The sequence below is a fragment of the Epinephelus lanceolatus genome, chromosome 16 (genome assembly GCF_041903045.1).
Source record: "Epinephelus lanceolatus isolate andai-2023 chromosome 16, ASM4190304v1, whole genome shotgun sequence".
Classification (NCBI taxonomy): domain Eukaryota; kingdom Metazoa; phylum Chordata; class Actinopteri; order Perciformes; family Serranidae; genus Epinephelus; species Epinephelus lanceolatus.
Genome location: NC_135749.1, coordinates 27235922 through 27262435, shown reverse-complemented (window position 1 = coordinate 27262435; position 26514 = coordinate 27235922). Strand labels below are relative to the sequence as shown.

Here is a 26514-nt window from a genome sequence, read left to right as displayed (position 1 = left end):
CGAGTCACAAGTTGGACACTTCCGCCCCCTGACGCCTTAGCCCCGCCTGTTAATTCTGATTGGCTGTTCACTCCAAACATAATCACATGACAAGCAGCTACAAACAGAAGCAGGAAGAACAAACGGTGAGTAAAGTCTCTGGCCGTTTATGCTCTTTTAAGATTTAATTAGGCTTATCACATCAAAACTATATCATTTTGTTTAAATATTAGTTTAACGTTAACCTTATCCATAGTATAAGTCTGCTACTACATGTTGCAAAATGTGTTAGCATATTGATTTATTTCATGTAGCGTTGAACCTTGATAAGTTAGTTACCTTGTGGGAGCTGACTTCCACCATGATTGATTGTAACGTGAAGTATCTTTATTATAGTGCAGTTTAAGGGCTGATTCATTGTTTCAGCCTTGTTGTTTTGCTGATGTATCCGAGACAGGCTTTGCGGAGTTATAATGAATTGAAAGCATTGTAGATAACAGGAAATAAAATTAATTTAGTGACTGTATTTCACATGACTCTGATCTCCTGACTGTTGGTCTAACGTTGATTATTCTATTTTTGAATTTTTACTTTATATTTAGTTATATATATATACAGAAACTTATCTCATTATTATCTGTGAGGAGATCGATAAATCTGTGTAAATGTGTTAATCTGTAAACATAAATCAACTTCCACAAATACAGAAAAAGATTTGTATTCCTTTAGAGATATTTCTCCAAATATAAATCAGATCTGCAAATACACAAACAAATTTCAAACAAACAAACAAAAAAGGCCGAAAGTTGTAAATGTTAGAAAGAGAAAGATATTAAAAAATGTTTTCTATTTATTTGTAAATTAATGTTTTTAAAGATATTCTTTTTATGTGTGGCATTTGTTTGTGTATTTGCAGATCCATTTTATATCTGCAAAATATTTTTGTTTGAATCAACAAATCTTTTTTTTGTATTTGTAGAAGATGTTTTATGTTTTCAGATTACACACAAACACATGGATCGTCGATCTGTTCACACAAATAATACTGAGACAAATATATCTCCATAGTTATATTATTATCATAAGGAGAGAATGATAAAAGTTGAATGTCTGACTCCAAAAATAACAGGTACCTATTTTTTTGATAAATGCTTAGTTAAAAATAAGTATACAGAATTAAAGTTAAAATAGCAAAAATAATATATGCAGAGGCAGGTCAGAGATGAAAGATTGACAGGATCTTTTAATGATAACAATCTGTATAGATGTTTACAGTGAACAACAAAGAAAGTATTTCTAGTGTGACATTAGTTGTATTCCAAGTTTTGTGTTGAAAATTTATCACAAGCCATACTTACTACAAACAGTTATGGGGTTAAGTTAATTTGTGATCGGTCTAGTTGCTCTACTGAGTCTTGCAGAGGTATGCCTTAATCAAATACAACAAAGTGAAGATGGTGTTTGTTTCAGGATCCAGGATGACATCAGCCTTCCTGTGTTTCCTCCTGGCTGGTCCAGTCCTGCTCGTTGCTGGCAGCTCAGTTTATGATGCCAACAATGGGACCGTACCAGTGGTGCTGTGGCATGGGATGGGTGAGTGACTGTGCTCCTCATTCTCACACTGAAAAGAAGAAAAGAAACCTTTAACATCCACTTCCCCATTTTAATTTCCTCTAATGTGGTTTTAATGTCAACAAAATCATCTTATTCAGCTCTGTGTGACAGCGTCACTTGCTTGTTACCGCTCTAAAGAAACTAAACTGAAGAAAAAAAACTCCTGATATTTTTTCAAAGATTTATAACATTGTGAGCTTTCTCAGGGCCACAGACATATTTCAGAACAGAAAGTGAAAGGGAAACTGCAGTAGAGCATGATAAGACATTACACATCCACCCATGTTATTGCTTACACTTTGGTGAGAGTGAAAGCAAAAAAAAAACAAAAAAAAAAATCCCCCACCACCACTTCTTCTAAACCTGAACATTAACACCTACGGTTGCTCAGCTGAAATAAAACCCCCTGAGAACTGTAATGTGAAAGAGGTGCGGTGTGCAGCCTCAGAGTTACACTTACAGCTGCAAAGTTGCTCATTTTAATTGCATAGTGTTTCGGAAAATACAGTCAGGGGAAGTGAAAAAACAAAACAAAAACACTTTCTCTTCTCCTTCAACAACAATGGCTCGGGTGCTTCTGAGGTCAGTAAATCCAATGAAAGGACAAAAAAATCAACAACATCCATCGCAGCACTCTCCCATTTCTCTACCCTGTCTATGACAACCAAGCAGTGGTGGACACTTGAGTAAGAGTAGCAGTACCACAGTTTAAAAAATACTCTGTTACAAGTAAAAGTAACTGAGTATCATCTAGAAAATGTACTGAAGTAGAAAAGTAAAAGTGCTCACTATGCAGCCAAAATGGGCTCTGTCATTGTTACAATATTACACATATAATACTGATATTGATTCAGTAACATGAAATATGCATTTTAGTGTAGAGTTGGATGTAGTAGTGCTATTTTTGACTGTTGGGTTGAATTTACTGATTGTATTGTAGTTTATGTTATCATTATAGTTTTTTAAAATCTTCTTCTTCAAAACAACTGATAAATACGTTAACAACACTCAATATTTCTCACTTATTTTATTAAATGTATATTGGAAAATGGTATTAAATTAAATTTTATCTGTTATTTTATTATCTTATTGATTTTATTTGTCTTCAGGTTTTTTTGTCCTTTTTAAACTATTTTCTTAATCTTTTTATGTCCTTTTAAGTTATGTTATTCCAGCTTTTATTTAATAATTGTATTAAATTGATTTATTTATTTTGGTAATTTATATAAAATAATAAATAATTAATGATTATATTAATGTTTATTATTTTCATATACATTTTCATTTATTGATTTTTTTCTTATTTTATTATTTTTATTAATAAGTAATTAATTATTATTTTCATATACTTTTTATTTTTTTTATTTATTCATAATTATATTATCATTATAGTTTTTTCAAATCTTCATCTGCAAAGCAACTTATAAATATGTTAACTACACTATTGACAATATTTTTCACTTATTTTATTAAATGTATATTGTAAAATGTTATTACATTTGAATTTATTTGTTATTCTATTATGTTACTGATTTTATTTGTCTTCAGGTTTTTTTTTGTCCTTTTAATCCATTTTATTAATCTTTTTATGTCCTTTTAAGTTATTTTATTCCAGCTTTTATTAAATCAGTTTAATTTTTTTGGTAATTTATAAAAATTAATAGGTAATTGATAATTAATTGTATTTTATTGTCATCATTTTTCTCTTGTTTGGACTTTTTCATTTATTTTATGTACTTCCTCAATCTATTTTTGAATTCTTATTACTCCTTATTATCATTCTTTTTACTCCTATTACTGCTTTAGCTTTATTTTATCACATTTTCATTATTATTATTGTCTCGTGACTTGGTCTCAAAATGTTAAATAGTTAAAATGTTTTTGTCTTATCTACACTACACTCTACACTAAGGTTTGATTGATGAATTGATTGATACAAGTGCCAAAATAAAACACTCAAGTAAAGTACAGTACTTGAGTAAATGCACTTAGTTACATTCCACTGCTCCACACAAGACCATTTGTCTCCCCTTTTTTTTAAACAAACATTGCTCTAATAGGAATAAAAAGGGCATTTATGGGGGACTGTTTTCAGTAGTTGATTAACACACATTTGTTGCTGTAGAGACGACAGCAAAATGATGTATGTGAGGCTCAAAATAAACCACAGTGCAGCTTCATGGTGATGAAGGAACATGCCATCCAGTGCAATGTCGTGGTCCATTTTGTATATTTGTAGTGTATTTTTGGGCACCAGTGGAGCTCTATGGCACACAGGAATAATAAATATCATCTAAATATCAGACTATACTTGGTTTTAACAACCACTACATGCACTACATTTAGCACTGTAAAGTGAGTCAAGTTTAACTAAAATGTTTACATGATAAATGATAGTAAATGTTTGTGTGTCCACCAGGCGACAGCTGCTGTAACCCGCTCAGCATGGGGGCGATAAAGAAGATGATTGAGGAGGAGATCTCTGGCGTTTACGTGCTCTCACTGATGATTGGAAAGAATGTCATTGAGGTACTTTCACAGTAACCAAATATCCAAAAGTGATTAAGTTGCTGGAGAGAATAGAACTCATCTTTTGACTTTTATTCTTTCTTCTATTCTAAAATGTCGGCGCTTCATTTTATATTTACTTTTTTATCCATATAATGTCATTTTTTTATGTTTCTCTGGCTAAAAAGTAGCTACTTTAAGTTTGGTAACTCCAAACTTAACCAAAAAGAAATCTACTGCAATGGTAAAGTTACATAGATTAATTCACTGCCTTCAACAGAATAAACAAGTCCTCTTTTTGTTGCATAAACACACAATAAATATGAAAATATGACACGTTTAGCCCAAAGTGTCACATGTGAACCCAGCACTCACACAACAGGTTGGATTGATACATCCACATGACGTGTGAGGATTCCTCTTCTGTGATATTTGCAGCGCTAGTGGCACAGGTTACATCAGAAAAGTGGCTCTTTTACAACTTCACTATGTCATTTTTCAGTTTTAATATTCATAGCAAACCAGCACGACTCTGCTTTGATCCGTCGTGACACCGTGACTTTATCTCTCAGCTCTTCTCCTCGTGGACGGAGCTCGTTTTCTTCTTTCTAATCCGACCGCTACGCTTTGACCTTTTCATGTTTCTCCTCCTGCAGGACACAGAAAATGGGTTTTTCATGGACGTGAATAAGCAGGTGTCCATGGTGTGCAGTCAGCTGGCTCAGGACCCAAAGTTGAAGGGAGGATACAATGCTATGGGCTTCTCCCAGGGGGCACAATTTCTGTATGTAACCACTGTTCTGGACACTGGATGGTTTTGTTACGTGAATGTGGTAGAAATTGGACAAATTCTGTGTTTCCCTTCCTGCCTGATTCTTCTGCAGAGTGAATGAAGCACCAGAGAGCACACAGAGTAGTGTGATCTCAGAGCTTCGTCCTTTGTTTGAGCGTGTTGTCTGTATAAAGTGTTTGTCTCCTGACAAAAATAAGGAAGCTGCTGGTTCCTGTGTTCTCAGGAGAGCTGTGGCTCAGCGCTGTCCCTCGCCACCAATGAAAACCCTGATCTCAATCGGGGGCCAGCACCAAGGTAACATTGTTATGAGCAACCCAAAACACCAGTCCAGCTCACTTCCCATGACAAAGCTGGCACTAGATACATTTTCTGTTTCTTTCATTTCTGTACTAAACATACAAAGCTAATAAATGCTCAGTTGTAGACAGGGCGTCTTTTTGGCTCCTGGAACCAATTTTAAACTGCTTTTTTTACTCAGAATATCCTGTATGTGGCCCGTATATGTATCAGCTCTTTGTCAAAACCAGACAAGCTGTGTCCTGACCTTTTTTATTTATAGCTCCTCCATCATTTTTAGGCCTTGGAAGACAGTGTGACAGTGTGAGTATGAATCACTGTTATCACTGTGTGTGTGTGTGTGTGTGTGTGTGTGTGTGTGTTCTTCAATCCCCAGGAGTGTACGGGTTGCCCCGGTGTCCCGGAGAGAGCTCCCACATCTGTGACATGATCCGCAAAGCTCTGAATGATGGAGCATACTCCAAACTGGTTCAGAAACAGTACGTTCCCTCCCCTCTCTGCATGATTGTTTATCGCTCAGTGGTGCTGATGTGTTTAGTGGCGTTGATGTTAATGAGACTCTTCACCACTGTACAGACTGTTGTTCTGGAGCACTGACTGGATGTTGTGTTTGTGGTTATCAGCCTGGTGCAGGCCCAGTACTGGCACGACCCGTTAAACGATGACCTGTACAAGAAGTACAGCCTCTTCCTGGCCGACATCAATCAGGAGAGGGTCAGTATGTGGCTGCAGACCGGCCCCAGAGTCTGAAAGCAAATGCAAAGTTTGGATTAAAGGGATAGTCTGGATTTTTTTAAAGTGGGGTTGTATGAGTTTGGAGAAACAGGAAGGAGTACTGACATGGAAGCAAAGCAACGTACTGCTGTGGATGGGGGCAGCAGCAAAACATATTTAAGATGCCTATAATCCGAATCAAGTTGGCCATAATCGGCTCTCTCTGTATGTTTTGTCATCTCTAAAGGCCGTAAATGAGACGTACAGGAAGAATCTTCAGTTGCTGGAGAAGTTCGTCATGGTCAAGTTCCTGCAGGACACTGTAGTTGATCCTGTTGTTACAGAGGTAACGAACACACACTCTGTATGATACACTCTATATGTATCATACTCTCTGTTTCACTGAATATACTGTAATAAAGCCACGTCACAAACAGTCTTCTCCTGATTCTCGCTGTAGTGGTTCGGCTTCCTGAAAACCGGCCAGGCCAAAGAGACTGAAACTCTACAGGAGAGCGTTCTCTACAAAGAGGTAACTGTGCCCATTTGTCTTGTCTGGAAGTGATACATATTCTAAGATAAATTAGTATTTTTTATTTTCTTTGTAGTGTATGGCTCCTATTAGTCTTAGCCACAGTTAAAGGGACATTCCACTAATTTTAAACAAAGTCCACTTTCCTTGTTATGAGCACCAGCTTGTAAAAACAACTGAGGTAGGTTATGACATGCAATTTAAGTCCTTCGTTGGACCTTTAGGCTCTCTAAAGTGTGAGAAAATTACCCTGAAGATAGCATTAGGGTAAGCTTGACTCACATTAAGGACAAAGGTCATCTCAAAGGACATCTCAAACTCTGCTGCACTGATTTAGTTTGTAAATTGTCTAATAAACCAGTCGTAAAGATATAATTAACTTTTCCCATGTCAAAATGTCTGAAAGCAACTAGACCAGTGTTATATATTTTGTTGAGATGTGTACTTACTTGCATTATCTCGGACATTTCCAATAATGCTCAAACACAAAGAATCTGTCATCTCAATCAAGGATTAGTCTGCAACATTTGGTCACCATCATTTGTCAGTGGCATCATATCCCCTTTGCGCATGCGTCAGGGAGGCTGTCATAATTTTTACAATACTCTTTTTAGATCTTGGTTGATTTTGACCATATGATTTAACCAGATGAATGATTGTAGTCATGAGACAGCTGCATCTGAAGTTACCAGACAAACAAATGTTCGTGGCAGCTCAGCTCCAATTCCTGTTGTGCTGATCAGCACTGGAGAAACACTTATTTTTAAATGTAAAACTGCTTTAGTTAATGTTTTTACTGGTTTAAATCACTGGGTCCATTTGTTTGAGAGAAAGAGACCATACGATGAGCACTGAGAGAATCCTAAGCAGGAGAAACTGGCTGCAGTTAGGGTATTCTCAGTCTTTGTTATCGTCTTGAGACCCCTAGTGGCAGAAAATTACATATTGTAGGTTTAAATTCTGTTCATGCCTTAAAACTATTGTAATGTGTGCAGATTATTTTCAGTATTATTTTAAAGTTGCCAAATTGGTCATACATTTTATCCTTCTTCTCAAGAAGTTTAACAGATAATTAAGTCTTAAGACACTGTAGTATTGTTATCTTACACCAGTGACTGTCTGAGGATGTTAAATCGTATTACATTGTCCTCCTGCAGGATCGTCTGGGCCTGGCAGCGATGGACAAAGCTGGAAAGCTGGTGTTTCTGGCAACCCAGGGAGACCACCTGCAGTTCACCAGAGAGTGGTTCAACGCAAACTTGCTGCCTTATTTACGCTAAAACACCTCAAGTCAGTTGTTTCGGAGTAAATATAATATCAGACTAACTGCTGTTCTGTTTCCATAGCAATATAATGCAAGAGTAAAAGCTTAATAACTTGGGCAGGGCTGCAGAAAGCACACCATTCCTTTTGCACTGATCAGTTGTAGCATATTGAGGTTTTGTAATGTTAATTTTAGCAGCTAATTTGTGTGTTGGCGTACAGCTACATTACCAACACTGTTATTTCCACTGCGAGTTGTTCTGATGAGGTCAAATTGTTGTTAGAAATGTTGGATTGAGACTTTTTTTTTAAGATAAATTCTTTCACTAAATACATAATTTAACTGCATCTGTACAGACTACATGTTTAATCAAATAAAGACAAACAAAACAAATTTATTGCAACATGTTTTAATGATGTCTCCAGTACTAATGAGCAAAATTCTGATTTTTGGACCCAAAAAAAAAATCAAGAGGTAAAAAGAAAGAGACGATATAAAAGAAAATTCAGCGAACAGCATCAAGAGCTGAAGATAACCAAAGAGTGCAGGTGTGAGCTCAGAGCGATGGTCAGGTTAATATTTCAAGACTATTCAGTAATTATTAATATCTACACAGATGATGACAGCAGATATTTCCAATCTAGAGACTGAGGCGGAGGTGAAGCATTCAATCGACGATGATGATGTCCGTCAGTCTCTCTCTTCCTCTTTGTATCGCTTTGCTCTTTATCGCAAACTTTTCTTACATGCCTCTTTTATATGGAATGTTATTTTAGTATTTGGGAATGTGCTATGTGTGGGGTTTAAGGAAAAGCACATGGAATGATCATTTTATTGTTCCAACATCATCTAGATGGAGAGTTTCAGAGTTTCATGATGTGCACACAACTTGTTTTTTCTCCTATGAATGTGCTCTGAGAGTGCTGACTTCTTTTTCATATTATTATCCACTATGAATGTTATTATTATAGTCAACTATTGTCAGCGGAGGTGATATGGATGCCTTTATCCTCTGTTTGACAAGTGCTTCACCAGTGGGTTGCATATAATGGAACAGAAACCTATCAGGCCACAGCTTAAAAAACGCCAGCTGCTCCCGACCAGAAGAGAAGGAGTAATAGCTGAAGCATCCTGATAGCTGAGCCTGATTGGCTGCAGCGCTTTTAATCCCATGTTAGCTAATCTACGTGTTAAATTTAGCTTAGCATTATCCAGATAGATACAAAATAATATACAGAGCATCCCAGCTATTGGCAAAACTCGTGAATGTGTTCGAAAAGTGCTCACTGGCTCACAGGAAGAAAAAAATCTGAACGACAAGCCGCTCCCTGCTGATTGGCTGGAGGATTTTGCTCCAGATAAAAGCGAGCAGTCCTCTCATTGGCTGATGGAAGGGACAGCTTAAGCTGTGATTGGCTGTTAGGGGGGGGGGGGGGAATATATGAGATCCAAATCTCAAGTCTACAGTGTGAGAGTTAGCTAGTGGGGTGGTCGATCAGTCAGGAAGGCATTTGCAAAAAAAGGAGGTGGGGATGGTGACGAGGAGGGGCCGCCGTTTCACATGCTGGCCCTGTCTAGCCGGCGATCTCTGTTGCTGTGGTGACAAGCTTCTTGCCGTCCCAGACTGTCTTGAACTGCTCAGGAACAGCGATCTCCACCTGAGAGAGGAGAGAGAAGTCGTGCTGAAATGTATATTTCATATGTATGCGTGCAGAAAAGGCTGGGGATCCTTTAGAAAATTATGATACCAACACCAGTACCAGTATCAGTATCAGTATCCTTAAAGTGACACTGATAACAATAGAGTACTTTAACCTATTCAACACAGGTAATGTGAAGGGCTTTACTAGGGCTGTGAAAAGTGGAGTGTAGTAGCCATACTTTCATACTTACAAATGTATGCTAGCTCTGTCAAATACACTGTGGTCAATTTCACCACAACACAGACTGTATGTATGGGTTGTAGCTGCTGCTGCTGCAGGAGTGTGAGCTCCACCAGGCTGCACACACACTGACATGGCTAACTGTTAGCATTACACGGTTTAATAACAGAGTGGAGCCATTTTATTGTCAGGGTGAGTTTGTCTGGACTATTTAACAGCTCAGTGTAAGATGTCAGCTGCTGCTGTGTTAGGTCATGTGAACTGAGCAGACACTGAATTGACCTGAAGGAGAACGGCTACGGAGACAGCAGCTACAGAGAGTTTGCTGATCTGGTGGGGAGTTATGAAGGTCTGGGATCAGAACCCCAGCACATAAAGGATTGAATTTTGGCATCATGTGACTGGAGATATTTCTTTACTACTTGGTACTGGGTTATTTCGGTTGATATCTTAAAAGTATTGAGTACCAATATGTAGCCATAATGTGCTGAGAGGAAAGGCTAGAAATAATTGTTTATCTTATTGTCAACAAAGCCCATGAAAAGACTAACCTGTCCATAGGATTCAGACCCAAGCCAATTGGTTCTACAAACAGACAGTTGTGATTTTTTTTCAATTCCCTAACACATCTGGACACTGTAGTTGTCAGCAAATGTTGCTCAATCGGGAGCAAATAATGCATTTAGTGGGAACCAACTTTCAGCTGTGGATCCGGTGCCCTAGAGAGGATTTAACAAGCCCTGAGGATCAGCACTGGGCTACGAGGCATCATTTATCATAGTGGTCATTTGTGCACTATAGCCACGTTTCCGACAAAAACTTTTGTTGTAATAACCTAAGAATCTAAATGTAACCTTTAAGGACATTTACCTAAACTCTAGATCTGTTTGGCATTTCCACCACACACACTACTCAAATGTAAGCATGGTTGTTACCACATGGCATTGCTGTATTTGTCTGAATCTCGATCATCCACAGAACGGGACTGCACACTGTCATTATAAGATCAAAAAAGAACAGGCTGGAGTGTTTAGAGTCTTTGTGGTAACTGATGGAAGTCTGTGTCGAGCAGGAGTGACAATTCTCTATCGATCAATCAACGGACTGCAAAGTTTCAAGCTCCACCTTTTAGGATTTGATCAGTGTGCTGGGTGCCTCAACAAAGAGGGAAAGAAAAAAACAACAACAGAATGGGACACTTCTGTTGGTGCTGTCCATAACTGTTGATGATGGATACACAAAAATAACCGTTCTTATGAGCAACAAACTGACCTGGAATGCTTGGTGGAAACGAGGTTTCTGACTTGAAAAACACTGGCCCGAAATATCACCAGACTTCTTCTTTAACCGTTAAAAAATTTCCCTGCTTGGGGCGTCGGTGGCTTAGTGGTAGAGCAGACGCCCCATGTACAAGGCTGTTGCCGCAGCAGCCCGGGTTCGAGTCAAGCCTGTTCACTCACTCACTCACTCACTCACTCTGTCCATTAAAGGCAAAAAATATCTTAAAAAACATTTCCCTGCTACAAAAGATACTCACAAAGTCATCGTCTTTCGGTACCAGGATGTTCATCTCTGAGCTCTTGGCGCTGATGATCTCGCAGTTCAGAGAGTCCTTGCTCAGGTAGACATGGCAACCGTCCGTCTTGTTGATGGAGATAGTGGGGACCTTACCCAGGACCTAGACACAAACAGGCAACAAAGTACATGTAATAGCTGCTGTATGAAAAGTTTAATTTATTTCTGCTGTATCTGATGGGACAAACGTTTCTGTGCTGAACTACCATCAAGATTTCCTTCAGCAAAAGGACTGAATCTAATTACAACAGTGACTGAAGAGAGACACCGCAGAAATGACTGTGTGATATGAACTGAAACAAAGCCACTGGGTGGGATCCAGATATCGAACATCACACTGATATCCCTCCATTAGGAGGGATAGAGCATGAGATGGATGTCAGGCCACCTAGGTGGAAGGAAGTTCAGGAGGTGGTCAGGCGTGCAAAGGCTTCTTTGGCCCCAGGGCCTAATGGAGTCCCCTACCGGGTTTATAAAAGTGCGCCTGATACCCTTAAATTTTTGTGGAAACAGCTAAGAATAGTTTGGGAAAAACAAATTATACCAAGAGCATGGCGTAGGGCAGGGGGTGAAATAGAGTATGGTGAATGTGACAGGAAAGCTAGTATCAGCATTGCTTCTGCCTGGAGCTCGCATGTATGGAGCCTGGGTTTGGTTGAAGATGGCAGTGCTGTTTGGGCTGAGAAAGCCATGTGTAAGTAAGAAGGAAATCCAGGAAGAGGAAGATTATTTAAGTGTGGGAGTGGCCTATTTGAATCCATTTTGTTTGAGACCATGCTGCAAAGTGAGTATGTTTGCTGATCCTGTGAGTTCATTTATCTCCTTTAACTTTAGCTTACATTGTAGTTATGCTATGTAGCGTGTGAAATAGAGTATGGTGAATGTGCTAGTAAAGGTAGTATCAGCATTGCTTCTGCCTGGAGCTCGCATAAACGGAGCCTGGGCTTGGTTGAAGTTGGCAGTGCTGTTTGGGCTGAGATCACTGTCCAGCCTCCTGGAGGTGTCATTGTTGTGAGGGCTCGTCCTGGGGAGGTAGACTGTACAGCCTAACCCGGCGGGGGAGTGTGATAGCCTAACAAGGCTTCCTTCCCTGGGTCTACCTCCTCTGTGGTAGTATAGGTAAGGTAAAGGAGGTTGTTCGGTTAGTGTGGGGAGCAGTGAGACCTGGCATTAGGGGAGTGTCTCTGGGACGCCAGAGATCACTGTCTAGCCTCCTGGAGGTGTCGTGGGACTAACTAGACGAAACACCGGTGAAAGGAGGTTCCCACCCGATGACCCCAAAGACATGCTAGTTATCACTGCTCACGGGTCTGTATAGTTAAGCCTTGCCATAATAGCTTATCGCAGGGCTTAGGAGGATTATTCACTGAGCGCTGATCCCTTTTTTTTTTTTTTTTATTATTAGAGCACAAACTTCTTGTGTTTATTTGAATGCAGTCTGCTGAGCGAGTGTGCCACAGAAGAGTCATATGTCTGTTATAGTCTCTGTGAAAACAGCATTTTGTTAGTAAACTGCATGTTGTTTTACACACCTGGATCTTGACGTCCTTGCAGTTGATGATGTCCACAATGCCCACGACGTTGTCAAACACCAGGCCCGTTTTCTTACAGTTGTCTGATGGAGACCAACAAATGCTTTTTATTATTTATTTAACACGATCTGTTCTACCCACCATCACACTGGCAACTTTTACTTATTGTTACCCCAACTTTTTTATTGGTATTTTTCAAGCTAACAGTCATTTTTAAATAGTATTTAATTATTATAATTTTATTCATATCATAAGGTGCATTCCCATCCCTCTCCAAATTCAAAATATCATAAAAAAGGATTTTACACTCGGGGAAGGTGGAAAGTTGGTGTATCAAAAAAAGTAAAGGAAACTAAGTACAATGGAAACAGATTCAGCAAATTAGTGACATACCAATTTCAGGTTCTTACCTAAAGTGATGGAGTTAAGTTTGTTCTTGACTGTCAGGGTGCTATTGTTACACTTGAAAGCGTAAACCACTTGTTTCAGCTCAGTCTCTGCAATCTCCAGCTGTGCTTTCTCTTGGTACTCCTGCAGAATGAGAAGACAGAAGAGTGAAGAGGAAAGTAGAGATGGAGTTACTATAAAAGGCTAGCCACAGAAAAATAACACAATTTAATAAAAAGTAAGTCTGGTTCAGTTGTTCTCTCTAGTTAATCTGGCCTGTTCCTTATCTCCACGTCTCATCTCCACATCTTTCCTTTTGTATGGATAACTCACAATAACTTAAAATAAAGTCAGCTCTTTCTCATTTCCTCCAGTAATGTTTTTATTGAGAGTGAACAACTTACCACTTTCCACTTCTTGTCTTCCAGCTCACACACAGGAGGGTGTGTTTGGGTTGTGGGGGCAGACACAGGACCTCGGAGGCTCTGGGAACAGAAAGGTTTTGGCCCGGAACGTACTGAAGGACCTGTTCCCCTCAGGTTAGGATTCTTGTGGGTCTTCTGGTCGTCGCTCACATGCTTCAGGCCTGGAGAGTTGAAGGAAAGAGGGGAGATGCATTATAAGTCCTACAGCAGTTTGTAATTGATGATTTTTACAGTGGTGAAGAGTAACTATGTACATTTTCCCCAAGTACTGTACTACTGTTCAATCTGAGGCATTTGTACTTACTTTGTACTTCTATGTCACTAAAGCTCAGACAGAAATATTTTTACTTTTTACTCTAACTACAATTCTTGACATATATAGTTACCTTAAAGAAGACTGAACTGGAAAAATAAGAATTGTTATAGATTGCTGATCACAACCTACCTTTGGTGATGTCCGATCCCTTGTTAAGTGAGGCGAACAAAGCGTTACGAACGTCAGCACCACCATTACCGCCGCCGCCAGAGGGAGCACTGCAGTCCATGGGGGGAGGAGGTGGTCCAGGGGGAGGTGGGGGAGGACATCCACCAGCAGGAGCCCTGGGGGAAGCTGCAGAGGCGCAAGCCACAGGACCCTGTGGCGGACAGAAAATTAGAAATACTGTAACTGAAGCCATCTAGTGTCGTGACCAGCGAGGACAGATGAGGAGTACATGAGAGAAAGAGCAGGAGCTTAAAGTTAAATAAAAATAAAGTATTTACTTTTACACCCACTTAAAAAGTTTTTGTTACATTTATACCAAGTTATACAACTTTATGTCTTAAAAACACTCTAAGTTGGGTAACAGTAGATCTTGGATGTCTGTAGTACAGAGTCAGAAGTTCTGACTCTGACATGTTCTGGAGTGATTTTAAGGATGATTTTGAAATGATATCTAGGTGCTGCAGTGGTTAACTTGATCTGTAAATATATGAAACTGTTGTAAATTTTATGTGTTAATTGAAGCTGGAGAAAATGTAAAAATGTTAGTAAAGGAATAATATATCTGGCAGTAAATCCTTGTCTCTAACTGGCTCTTCCTGCCAAGAACATAAATGTGATTCATCATTTTAGCACTTGCTCTTAAAAAGCTGCTCCTACACTTCACTGTAGGTGGAAGTAAGTTGTTTGATAAATAATCACACTGACTCAGCTAAGAACTTTTTCTTGTACATTAGCTCTTTAGAGGATTCTCAAGTTTTATTCTTATAAGACTCACGGTCTTGCTCCAGGTCACCCCGGTGGTGTGGTGCTGTTTGATGTAGTTCTGGAGTTCAGTCCAGATGCTGAGGTAGGCCTTCACCCAGTCCACATGTGTCTTGTCCCTGTGAGGAAGAAACAGGCATTTTATATTTCTTTTCTACACCCTCTGGCAATTTATTGTTCCTTTTCACTGGTCACTGCGTCCCACAGGAAGAAACCAGACAATGCATGAGACCCAGAATGGAAACAAAACCAGAGATTATAACATTTAAAATAGAACATTTTCTAACCCACAGTAACCACTAAGTCCAAATCTCACATCAGAGATAAACGGCATGGTGCTGCAACATGTGTACTTTGGTTTAATTAAAAGGCATACACTTTGAGGGGTTGTGTTATTCTACAGTATTGTTGTTTGCTAATAAAAACATTTTTCCAAAACACTTAACATGTTTTACATGTTTTAATCCTGAGGTGTTTGGCTGAGCGAGGTCCTAGCTATGTACTTTTTGTGACATACGTGGGTAAATTACAGACCTACATAAATGCTCACAATAATAGCCTCCAAATCTGAGACAAGGCTTGACAAAGTACTGGGAAAACAAACAAACAGGCGAGTATCTGAATCCCAAAATTAAATTACGAATGAGTTTTTTTCCCCTAGGATTTTCTCCAGCAGCTGTGTTTTAATGCGAGATTTTTATTTTGTGCCACCAGGTGATATTTTGCATGTCTGCTGGCACGAGAAGTGTACATATTTGTATACAGTTGCAAAACTTAGCAGTAATTAAATGAGCACTACAGACTCTGGAGTTTCCCCAGCGATGTCCAGTTCTTTCGCTTTGCTGCTGTAATCCACACTTTGCACTGGTCTGTTTCTTTAGGGAAGCAGTAAACTTTATTTCTGACATTAAGTTTGTACCTTGTTGAAGGGAAACACCTACCACTCAGCAGCAAGCTCCTATAACTGATTCAGCCATTTCAGTTCAGGAAGGCTAGAGGTCAGCGTTTGATATGCTGTTTTTGTGAAGTAGTGGCAGGACAGGAAGTCTAAGTGGAACAATGATTTGTTTCCTAGGGACCGTAACCTGCCTTGAGATGGTCTAGAGAGTAAATACTGCCTTGTATTTGTATACAGGATTCAACAGAGCTTACTGACAAATTTAAATATAAGCCGTTTCTGTGTTCAGCATAAACAGGCTGATTTTGGTCCTCTGCCTTTGAACTTGACTGTAACTCAGCTCATAGGCACAAAAGCTTTGATTCCAGGTTTAAATACAGGAAGTCTGGCAGCAGCATGCGTCAGCGTGTCGTGTGGTAGCGCTGACTCAGTAAAACTGAACTCTATTTAAAAAAAAAAAAAAACAAAAAAAAAAAGAGCCTGGAGGAAGGAAAGATGGGAGACAGATGGGTTGAGCAAATGGGCTGGCTGCATATGAAAGTTCATCTGACCCTTTTAGTTATCAGGCATCAAAACATTTCAAAAACAATTGACACAGTTTAAAAAAAAAAAAAAAAGCAAAAACAGAGATTGTTGCAACTAAAGTTACTGTGTGTACAGCTTTACTGCAAAACTGATGAAGCTTTACTCACTTTTCCTTGTAATCCTTTAGCACACGGTTGGTGTAGAACATGGCGGCATCCTGCATTTCTTTAACATAGGGGCATGGTTTAGGAGCCTGGGACACAAACAAGAAAAATAAACACAATTTAATCTATGTCTAATCTGAGATTAAATGAGTCGTCTGACATTTTGAGAAATATGCATGTTTGTGTTCTTACTGAGTTAGAGTAGCTTTGAACTGAGACTGGAAACAGCTGTTCTGCAGGTATTCTTAAGATACTAGTAGTGGACGTTTGTGCCAAATTTGAAGAAATTCAATCAAGGCGTTCTTGACAAAAATGGGACAGACGGACACACCTACAGTCTGTAAACATAATGCCTCAAGCAATGGCTATTGCTGGCATGGAGGCATAAAAAACGTGCATGCAGGCTGAAATTCAATTGTGCAGTTTTGCTGAGAGACGCAGTGACTTAAACCAACGGTAAAAAAAAGTATAAAGTAATTTGTTGAGTTATAAGTAGAGGAAAAAGTATGCTAGCCGCCAGGCTAATTTATGCAATGTGAAAGTGCTTAAGACAATAATGTGTGACCAGCAAAAAAACAATAGTTTTGTCTGTGAAACTTGACAGTTATTACTGAGCTGAATATGATACTTTTGTTATATGGGCATATTATATTGTCTCATATCAATTGCAGACCCCTGAATTTAATCACATCGAAATAGTGTTGTGGCCATCTTTGGACAATGACACGATACTTGCCGATATCATAAAAAACTGATATGTTTTAATATTCTTTAAAAAGGAGGAGGGGACCGCTGCAGAGAATTCGGCTGCTGGTAAAAATCTCCTGAACGACGAACACTGAAGGAATCCTAACCAGGAGTTCACGCTTGCCTGACTGCATTCTGTAATCCTCACCACTAGATACCACTAAATCTTCCACACTGTTCCTTTAAAGTACCAAAATTTGCCTGTACACTTTGGATTTTGTCTGAAGTAAACATAAAGATATAGAGTGTTAAGCAGTGAGCTTTGGCAGCACTGGTATGCAGTTTCCTGTTAATACTGGATGGAGCCAGGAGAGCTGGTTCCCTCCGTTTGCAGTCTTTATACTAAGCTAACAGGCTACGTTAGCTCCATTGTTAGCGTACAAACATGACTGCGGTGTTGATCTTCAACCAAACCTCAGCCAGAATGTGACTGAGTGTGTTTCATACATACTACTGTGGCAAATGGGTGGTAAAAGTAATAAATTCAGTTCACAGTCTAAGCTGATGATGAGATATTCAAGATATTGGAGTGGGCATACAAAAAAAGAGTGCATCTTTTATGTGTATATGAAAAACCCTGATGTGTTATTCATTAGAATCAGAACAAACAAAGGATTAATCGTCTAAACTGTAACAGTGAAGCTCTGTTGCTGGTGGAGCTGTGTCAGCCAAGAAACTGTCGCTCACCAGACAGTGATGACAGTATCAAAGAGCTGGTTGTTTCCGGCCATTATACACTCATTTATCTGCCCACACACACACACACACACACACACACACACACACACACACACACACACACACACACACACACACACACACACACTCTGTAACAGACAAACAACAGTCCAAATGAGCTCCCTGCCCATTCTCACCATGGCAATCCATCCAAGGGCAGGCACGCTCTCGCTCACAGCAGAAAGGTGGTTGAACAGCGGCGAGGTGCGGTTCTGCTCACGAAATGACTGCACCTGCTGGATTTCTTTGGACACCGGGGCCAGGATATTCTGCAAATCTTTCTGAACAGGGAAGATGACACAAAGTTTCACAGTTACAAAAAGCAAATAAAATGTATAAAATATGGTACATTTTTAGTGAGTTAAAGTTTTAGATTTTAAGATTCAGGCGAGTTTTCTTTTAACCTGGTGACATTTGTGTACACCAACAAAATAACAATTTTGCTAATAGCCGATACCAATACTAATTTCTTTTCATAGTCATTTTATGTTTTTGTTGTTGAAACAAAGAATTTTGAAATTTAAAGTAAATTTAAAGTCCTAAAAAAAGGTCCTTAAAAGGCCTAAATCCAGATGCACCTGGTCATGTACAATACACGCATTTAGTGTTGCGGTGGAAGAAGTTGAAAACCTCCACCACATATATCTACGACAGGGCTCCTGATAAGTCTTTTTCTAAAGTATAAATAGCTGGAATATTCAACAGTAAGTCTGTAAGGAATTTTGAATCTAAATATTTAATGATCTGACAATATAATCAATATAATGGGGCAGGAAAGAAGGAAAAGCCATGACAGAGAACCTGCACAGGAGAGTGAAGGAGTTGCAGGGATGTAAGACAAGAGGCGAACATAATGAATTATTCAAACTGTTGAAATTGATTAATCAATGCTGTTTAGCTGACAGTGAAAATTAAGTGACCGAGCAATTACGAATTGTGTTTAACTCACGTCTGAGGGCTTCTGGCAGCTGCAGGCTGTTACGAGGAATTGTCTCTGAGTGTTGAATGCCACCTTCATCATCTCTGCCTGTAGAGGACGAGAGAGAGAAGCTGGTTAAATATACCTGGACAGAAATGGAGAACAAACATCATCCTGGTGTGTCTGAATGCTTTTGACCTTCAAACTGACAACTACATATCTAACAAAACGACAACGTACGCTAAACTCAAGACGTATTCAAATCTCGTCAAGGTTTGCCATTTTGATAGCATACCACAACTTGTGAACATGTACAATCACAGTCTGATTCTTTTGGTGTCATAGTGAAATAACTTGATGTACAGAACTCTATTCAACTTTCTCATTTTATACCATTTTTGCATGTTAACTGTAACGTACATGTTTCTGGACATCGCCGCCGATCTTCTGGCTGAAGGAGAGGTATTCAGCCACGGGACCTTTGACGATCTCGTCAAAGGCCTCGACGTACGCCGAAACAGCTACAGAGAGGGAAAACACAAGGCACGAAAATGCATTTTAACATTTTTAAAAGATCATGAGCTGGAAATTAAAATTCCACAAAACAAAATAAAAATTACACAAAGAAACAGTGCTAAATATCACCAAAATTCAAGAGTTATGACTTTTTCATTTAGATTGGAAGATGGCAAAGACTGAGGCACATTTAAGATCAGATTATGTTAGGTCTATAATTTAGTATTTAGAAGCATATTACCACCTACTGCTAGGCCTGTCACCATTACAAGTGGTGTACTTCTGTTAGACGATATATTGTCCCAGAAATAATTGCTATAAACAATATTATTGTAATTTCAAGACCATTTTATACCACCGATAATGTAATAGCATAACAACGCAAACACACCCTTTAAAAAAGAGCAATGAACTTTGAATAATTAAGAAAATTCAGACACTGGAAATTGAATGGGAAAAAAATCATTAAAATATAATTAATAAATAGAACAAAAATAAAAAGAATAGATAATAGAATTGACTCTCAGGCTCTGTTGCCAAAAAAATGCAATTAAAAAACATAAGCATTTAGAAAGGGGGTATAGAGAGTCATTCTTTAACAGGCAATATTCTGCCAAACTAGTTTTTTCAATGGTTCAGACCTTTTTTAACAGAGTACAAATGAATAATTTATTAGGTATAAGCAGCCAGCGGGAAAATCACCTTGAAGGAAGGGTGGTACTATGCAAACTCATTACACCTTGAAGCCAGATAGGAGGTCAGGGGTTAACGGATTGGCAATCTTTGTTAGTTTGAGAAGCTGCACTGACTGGCTGTGAGGCTTGCATGAACAAGTTGATCTGATTTCTTAAGTAAGAGTTGTGAAAGAAAAAGCCCAAAAGATCCCTTTAGGCTCAGTTTTGTTTCTACAGATTTATCTGACTAACGCATACTTTAAGTAGACTCAGATATCCCACTGAGAGACACCATCAACAGACCTCTTATGCATGATAAGTGGAATTAATCTACAGTGTCTAAATGATACTTGATCATTTACCTCCTCCAGCAGAATCTCCACTGCCTCCAGGTCCCGACATGGACTCCAGGCGACCCACTGCCACCTCCAGCCGCTGCACTAGACTCGCCAACTCAGCCATATCTGTGAAGGGGGGTGCAAATAAAGGAGAAATGAAGCTTCATCAATTCAAAAGCTCTTCATTTTTGTGTTTGTCCCAGTGTTTATAATATTTCAATCATCCAGAAAGTGGTACTTTCTGCTCTAGTAGTCTTCTAATTGGGGACTGAATTACTCCAGGGACACAAGGTGAAGGCAATTACTGCAATTCAAAAATTAGCCGCTTTGGTAGGAAAACAAACAGCAGCGCTCTGGATCCTCCACGTTTGTCCTTTGTTGATTTGGTCCTATGAAGCTTGGTAGACATATGTTATAAGCATTTCTCTCTGCAATCAGATGTCAGGCTTATACCCCTAAAAGTTAGATCTTGGGAAAGGATCACTACAGAGAAAGACCTTTGTTAAAAAGAGTAAGATCCGTTTTCCCTTTGTTTAACGAGAAACAGTCATTTAGTGTGTATAGATTCAGCATATTCTCACATCTAACTGGGTGAATTAAGGATTCATTTCAACCCAACCACAGCTGGTGATTGTTGGAACAGTGGAAAGACAAATCAAGACGGTTTTGATGAGTTTTATTTTTTTGTTATTCAACAAAATGTCTATTTCTGTAGGGTCCTTTCCATAATGCTGTCAGATACTTAGTAACAATCTGAGCCCATCAGTGGCAGAAACAAGTACTTCTAATGGATGAAAATTGATGGTGCAAACATGCCCTGGATATTACATACACCAGCTTATGATTAAAGTCATTTCTTGCACAGACCAAGTCCTCCAGAATGTTAATTAATATTTCCAAATATGTAAACATGTAAATTTGCCATCTTTAGGAAATTTATTAAGCCCTTTTGACTCTGTAATAAAAGTCACTGAATTCTACCTTTCGTGGCGGAGTAAAGGAAAAGATGTGCTGTCTTGGTGAGCAGGTCAGGACTTGCTCAGTAAAGGTATGTCGATCATTACAAAACACTGCTGACTCTCTGTGGAGTGCAGACTTGCCCTGTTATCCCAACTGTGTCACTTGCACACACTTTTGTGTTTCACAAAAAAAAAAAAAAAAACTTAAAGGGCAGCAGCTACAGTCAAAACTCAGTAAACACAAAAGATGATGCTCTTTCTGATAAACACAACAGTAGAGAATGGATAACTGATTATCCTAACTTACCCCCCTTAAGCACATGATTAACCAACTTCAATCCAAGTCTAGCATAATCTCACATTTACGCATACACACACCTAATGAGAAAAGCTAACATTACATAAGACAGCTGTAACCTGACGCTGCCTTCACCTGTGTGCCTGAGAGCTCCTTCAGCCTCAGGTACTTACACCTGGCTGACAGTGAATGGAGGAACACAGACCACTCTCACTAATGAGTCCACGCAAGATAAACCTGCAACTACAGTGTCACTTTCACTACACAGGGACTGAACTAAATCTTTAGATATCTAGTGACTGAGGGAGCGGCGCGCTTAACGTTTTTGGCTCAGATAGACAAATCGAGGGACACATTTGAATGCACTTTCACTGGTTGTAACAATGGAGGGAAATGAGCTGCAGAAATGGGGTGTAATCTAATTTGGATACATAAGGGTTTTCTGTTACCAAAATGTCTGGTCAAATTCTTAATCTTGTTTTGTTACTCTTCAATCAGTTTGTTCTTGATTTTATCAGAAAAAAAAAAATCACAATTTTATTTGTGCATTAAAGTAAAAAAGTATTGTTTCTCAGGTAATATCCTGGCCCCAGTTTCAAAAACATTTAACAATACCAGGCTTCATTCAAATTATTCAAGTTCAAACCTTATGGAGATGTGATCTTTGATCCTTTTTTAAAATTATTTATGGCAGGTTGGAAAGGTTATTGGCAGAGCATCATGTTTTTTTAATGACCCAAACTTTCTATTGTTGCCAACATTAATCATGTTGTTGTAAGCATTAAAATGGTGCCTTAGAGCACCACTGGGTGAGGCAGGTTAAGATATCAGCCCTTAGACTGTTAAATGAAGTCATATCAACAGGGCAGACCAAAATGCCTCAGGATAGCTGTAAAAGTCCTACTCTTACTAGTCACACTTAAAAATGTCTCAGCTTCCCTTTTTCTGCCTCACACATTCAGACAGAGTTGTAAATTAATTTCTGCACAAGGCGTGCAGATGAAATTAGATCACAGCAGGACACACAGCCTTACTATCCTTGACCTAAATGCCTACATGTTCAGGGCCTCGGCAGCTCTTACATTCTACCTGCAGGCACCAAGGTTCAACTGCTCAACTTCCTGGTCTCAGCCGAGAGATGACTCACCAGCAATACAGGAAGGGAGTGGCCTCTAAAAGGTGTATGTGGGAGTAAAAACAAGCACCTTGAGGTTTCAGCTGCATACAAAATCTACTGTAGATGAAACCCGTTTATAATAACACTAACAAGCTTAATCCAGTTCTGCTATATCAGAAAAACATTCCCTGAAGTACACTTAAGTAAAGTGACCACATATGTTCAAGCCAAGTGCTAACCACCAAGGAAACTCCACTGTCAAGGAAGCAGGAACAACTTTCCAGAGATGTGAGAGCAGATATAGCAATGACTCAAGCCGGGGAATTATGCCTTTCATAACATTTTCCTTAGATCTAAGCACTATAAAAGGCAAAACTGGGACTTAACCACAACTCCAGAGGTGGAGGAACCAGACTCTATAGTAGCGTTTTGGACTGGAATTTAAGAAAATGTGCTAGATATGCATAAGATAGGATCCTTGGAGTTAAAAGGATAAGCCTGGGGATACTTTATATTTTTCTTACTATCAAAAAATCCCATAAAAACACCAAAACCACCAATAAACAGATCCTACTATCAGGTATTTTCTGTGTATCACAACCAACAGCTGATAATAGTTCCCAATAAGTACGCTATTATGTTAGTTTGGGTAACGTCTGCTATAAATTACAGTGCCCAGCCACTATAGGAAATTACTGAGCCTGTTTTTAATTAAAAATGAAACCATATATTTGTAACTTGTTTGTTGGCAGCAATAGAGAATATCACCAGCCTTATCCTTTTAACTAAATAGCCGACATGTATAACTCATACACTGGAACAAAGGCCACAAGCTCAACATAACTTTTCATTTTAGAAAGGAATAATAAATATGTGAGGTAAAACAATGTGTTGGTTTTGCAGAGAGGCATTATGTAAATCATACGTATGTACATAATTGTCCTGTTTATTCTTTCTTCATTTGTCTTGCTTTGTGGTCCTTGTTTCTAGCCGCTATGTCTATTTCTGTGCAAGTATATTGAGAGCTATGCAAAAAACCTGTAGTCAAATACCGTGTATGCATGCACATACAGATGTCTTAAAAGACATCCGAGCCACTTGTCTATATAGAAATTGTATTTGCTCTGCATTATAGCAATTGCTGGTCTCCATCAATATGTAAAACTGTATTCATAGACCTACTTTTGTGGACATATGGCACAAATGTTCTGCATGCAGCACCATCAGCAATGCAGGGGCAGTGAAGTAGGTTAGGCCTGTGTGAGGGTTTCTCTGCCTGGGGGCCAGACGATCAGACATAAAGGAGGAAGTGTGTGTAGCTTTTTCTATCTCTTTGCATGGAATAAACCAAAAACACACATCGTATATTTGTCGCAGAGGCAGGTAAGTAGGCCACAGCAATGGCGGTGAGATCTAACAGTCCTGGACAGCCCTACTTCGGTGGGCTCAAGGCTCCAACAAATCAAGTTCAAGCCGCTGCTGTTAATGCGATCACCGGGGTTCTCAATCAGACGGGCAGGGATGCTAGCTCGGCTAACGCTAGCTAGCTAGCTAGCTAGCAGAACCGGTGGGTGTTACGTGGAATTCTGTGCCCCCGACAAGTTGAGTCCCCCCTAAGTTCAACCCGTGAACTAGAAGTGAAGCCTCGATTGAATATGAGAGGTTGAGAAGACATTTTGATAGCATGAGTTTCCATGAATTTCCTAAATGATGTTAACATGTTGTAAACGGTTGTTTCTTCGATGAGGCATCAGTCTGCGATGCTTACAAAATGTGCCAAAACACCATGAGACAGCTAGCGACTGTAACTGCTGACAAACTGTGTCTGCTCGACAACATTAAGGCTGAGTTTGAGTTAAACGTGTTCAAAGATTAGTTAATAAGTGAGCCAGACTGGTGTCTATAATTTCCCCTCCCAGTTGTGAAGTGTCTCCAGTCTTGTTTCGGCATTTCCTGGATTTTTTTCTCCCTCACATACCCCTCCCTGCGTTAGCTAATGCTGCTAGAAGAAAAAGAAGTTTCTACATTTCCGCGAGCCGACGTCTCTCAGCACAAAAAGAAGAAGTTAACGAAAGGCTGAAACAGTTACAGATATGTGTCAGGCAACGGTTCAGCGTCAGATTTTGCGGCTAACAGCGTAGCAACATCAGCTAGCCGGGTATATTAGCATCACACCGATTTCAATAAATAAATAATTACTGAACGACTCGATGCCGCGGCGAAGAGGGAAGCGGCGATTGTCTCTTTCGCTTATTGTTATCTTTACGCTATGGCGAAAACGTTAAATACGCAACAAAACCCGCACACCCCAACAACTGCAGGCAGCTTACCTGCTAACCTGGTCAAGCAGTGATTTGGTCCTTTATGTCGCCGTGGGTGTGTGCGGTGTGCAGGCTTGCAGGGCAGACTGGGCTTCGTCCTATTCTTCCTGTATGTCGGTGAATTTACCCAGCTGTCACCGCGCCGCGTTTCCGCCCTTGTTCGCGCAACTAATTCCTTTCCCATATAAGGAGTGTGAGAGGCAGAGGGCAGCAATATAACGAGAGGGAAAAAAAGATGAAACAACTGCTTCCCTTCCTCTCATGGTGTATATGCAGGCTATGCAGCAGAGATATGTCATCATTGTATTCATTTCACTTAAAAACATATCTTGTGTGTTCATATAGGCTGTGTATCCATCTGCAGGCATGTGCGGTTTGCATAATTACTGGAGGAAACATCTCAGTATTACTGGCTTCTTGTGCTTTGTCATGTTTGAGTATGTTTGCAGGGCTGCTCTGGCCTCTGGTGTAAGGATGCATATGACTACATTAATCGTGCTTTCATTATAATCAAATAAACGGTCAGTTAATTCTGCAAGTAAGCAAATGGTTGTTCATCCTGTAAGAGCCCAATCTGACATCTTGTCATCTTGACATCTAGTCAGCAGGCAAAAAATATGACAGTGTTTGCATTTCTTGTAGCTACACCACTTAAACTGCTTAAATGGTAAGGGAAAATTTCCTCCAACCTTAAGCTATGGATTGGAAGACCTTATACACCATCTGAGTTTGGAGAATAGTCACTCTTGTACAAGATGGTGTGCTATAATACTGACCTGATATTATATATAGTTTACTTTTTAATTTGTATTTTATTTTATTTTTTGTAGGTTTTCCTTGTGTCTAACCTATGATTTTACCATTTTGTCACATTAAATTTGTTTATATGTACTTGTAATTGTGCCGTTGTTTCTGTTTGATTCCCGAATGGTACTGTGGCAATGGGGGGTTATAAATTGTATTTTTTGAATTGTATCTGTGATTTATTGTATCTGTATAACTTTACTTACCAATAAAAGAAGACCTTGAGCAGTCTCTCAAAACTGATTGCCAGTAGGGGCGTAAATATAGACAGTGCAGGCAGCACAATTGCACTGGGGGCCCTGGGGTGAGGAAAGAGTGTGGTCCCTCTAACTATGTTGGGGCCTTGCGAGTGATTCAGACTGCCACTTCAGAAATTTTCTTGTGTTCAAAGAAGTCATGTTAGTTTTAAAACTGTGCCATTTGCTATATACCTGTATTTTAGAAAGGCAAACCCACCTCTGTCCATCCATTTTCGTAACTGCTGCTGTTGAGGGTCGCGGCGACTGGAGCCTATCTCAGCAGACACTGGGCGAGAGGCAGGGTACACCCTGGACAGGTCACCAGACTATCACAGGGCTGACACATAGAGACAGACAACCCTTCACACTCACATTCACACCTACGGGCAATTTAGAGTCACCAATTAACCTGCATGTCTTTGGACTGCGGGAGGAAGCTGGAGTAGCCGAAGAAACCCACACTGACACGGGGAGAAAATGCAAACTCCTCACAGAAGGGCTCCCTCCT

The 26514-nt window shown here is 39.5% G+C and overlaps 2 protein-coding genes across 3 annotated transcripts; one reads left to right on the top strand and one right to left on the bottom strand.

Moving 5' to 3' along the window:
• The first annotated feature begins 8 nt into the window (after positions 1 to 8).
• On the top strand, positions 9 to 8094 carry ppt1 (palmitoyl-protein thioesterase 1 (ceroid-lipofuscinosis, neuronal 1, infantile)). The gene is made up of 10 exons (XM_033636456.2): positions 9 to 125; positions 1450 to 1572; positions 4013 to 4122; positions 4758 to 4885; positions 5118 to 5188; positions 5568 to 5670; positions 5815 to 5905; positions 6153 to 6251; positions 6366 to 6437; positions 7595 to 8094. The coding sequence occupies exons 2-10, from the start codon at positions 1458 to 1460 to the stop codon at positions 7715 to 7717; spliced, it is 912 nt and encodes a 303-aa protein (XP_033492347.1). The 5' UTR covers positions 9 to 125; positions 1450 to 1457; the 3' UTR covers positions 7718 to 8094.
• On the bottom strand, positions 8095 to 25104 carry cap1 (CAP, adenylate cyclase-associated protein 1 (yeast)). 2 transcript variants are annotated; one of them, XM_033636453.2, is made up of 13 exons: positions 24973 to 25104; positions 20293 to 20394; positions 19161 to 19261; positions 18771 to 18848; positions 17959 to 18102; positions 16340 to 16425; positions 14763 to 14868; positions 13949 to 14138; positions 13483 to 13664; positions 13102 to 13222; positions 12692 to 12774; positions 11122 to 11262; positions 8095 to 9359 (listed from the first exon to the last, which is right to left on the bottom strand). In XM_033636453.2, the coding sequence occupies exons 2-13, from the start codon at positions 20390 to 20392 to the stop codon at positions 9276 to 9278; spliced, it is 1416 nt and encodes a 471-aa protein (XP_033492344.1). In that variant the 5' UTR covers positions 20393 to 20394; positions 24973 to 25104; the 3' UTR covers positions 8095 to 9275. The 2 variants fall into 2 exon arrangements, with proteins under 2 accessions (XP_033492344.1, XP_033492345.1); XM_033636454.2 differs by having other exon boundaries at positions 24981 to 25087.
• Positions 25105 to 26514: the final 1410 nt, after the last annotated feature.

Bases quoted from the DNA above. Each gene is read 5' to 3' on its own strand.
- ppt1 (XM_033636456.2), top strand. From the start codon at position 1,458: ATGACATCAGCCTTCCTGTGTTTCCTCCTGGCTGGTCCAGTCCTGCTC. The intron at 6,252-6,365 runs GTAACGAACACA...TTCTCGCTGTAG, and splicing joins TTGATCCTGTTGTTACAGAG to TGGTTCGGCTTCCTGAAAAC. The intron at 6,438-7,594 runs GTAACTGTGCCC...GTCCTCCTGCAG, and splicing joins AGAGCGTTCTCTACAAAGAG to GATCGTCTGGGCCTGGCAGC.
- cap1 (XM_033636453.2), bottom strand. From the start codon at position 20,392: ATGGCTGAGTTGGCGAGTCTAGTGCAGCGGCTGGAGGTGGCAGTGGGT. The intron at 19,262-20,292 runs GTAAATGATCAA...CCCTCTCTGTAG, and splicing joins TGGAGATTCTGCTGGAGGAG to CTGTTTCGGCGTACGTCGAG. The intron at 14,139-14,762 runs GTGAGTCTTATA...TGTCCGCCACAG, and splicing joins GGGTGACCTGGAGCAAGACC to GGTCCTGTGGCTTGCGCCTC.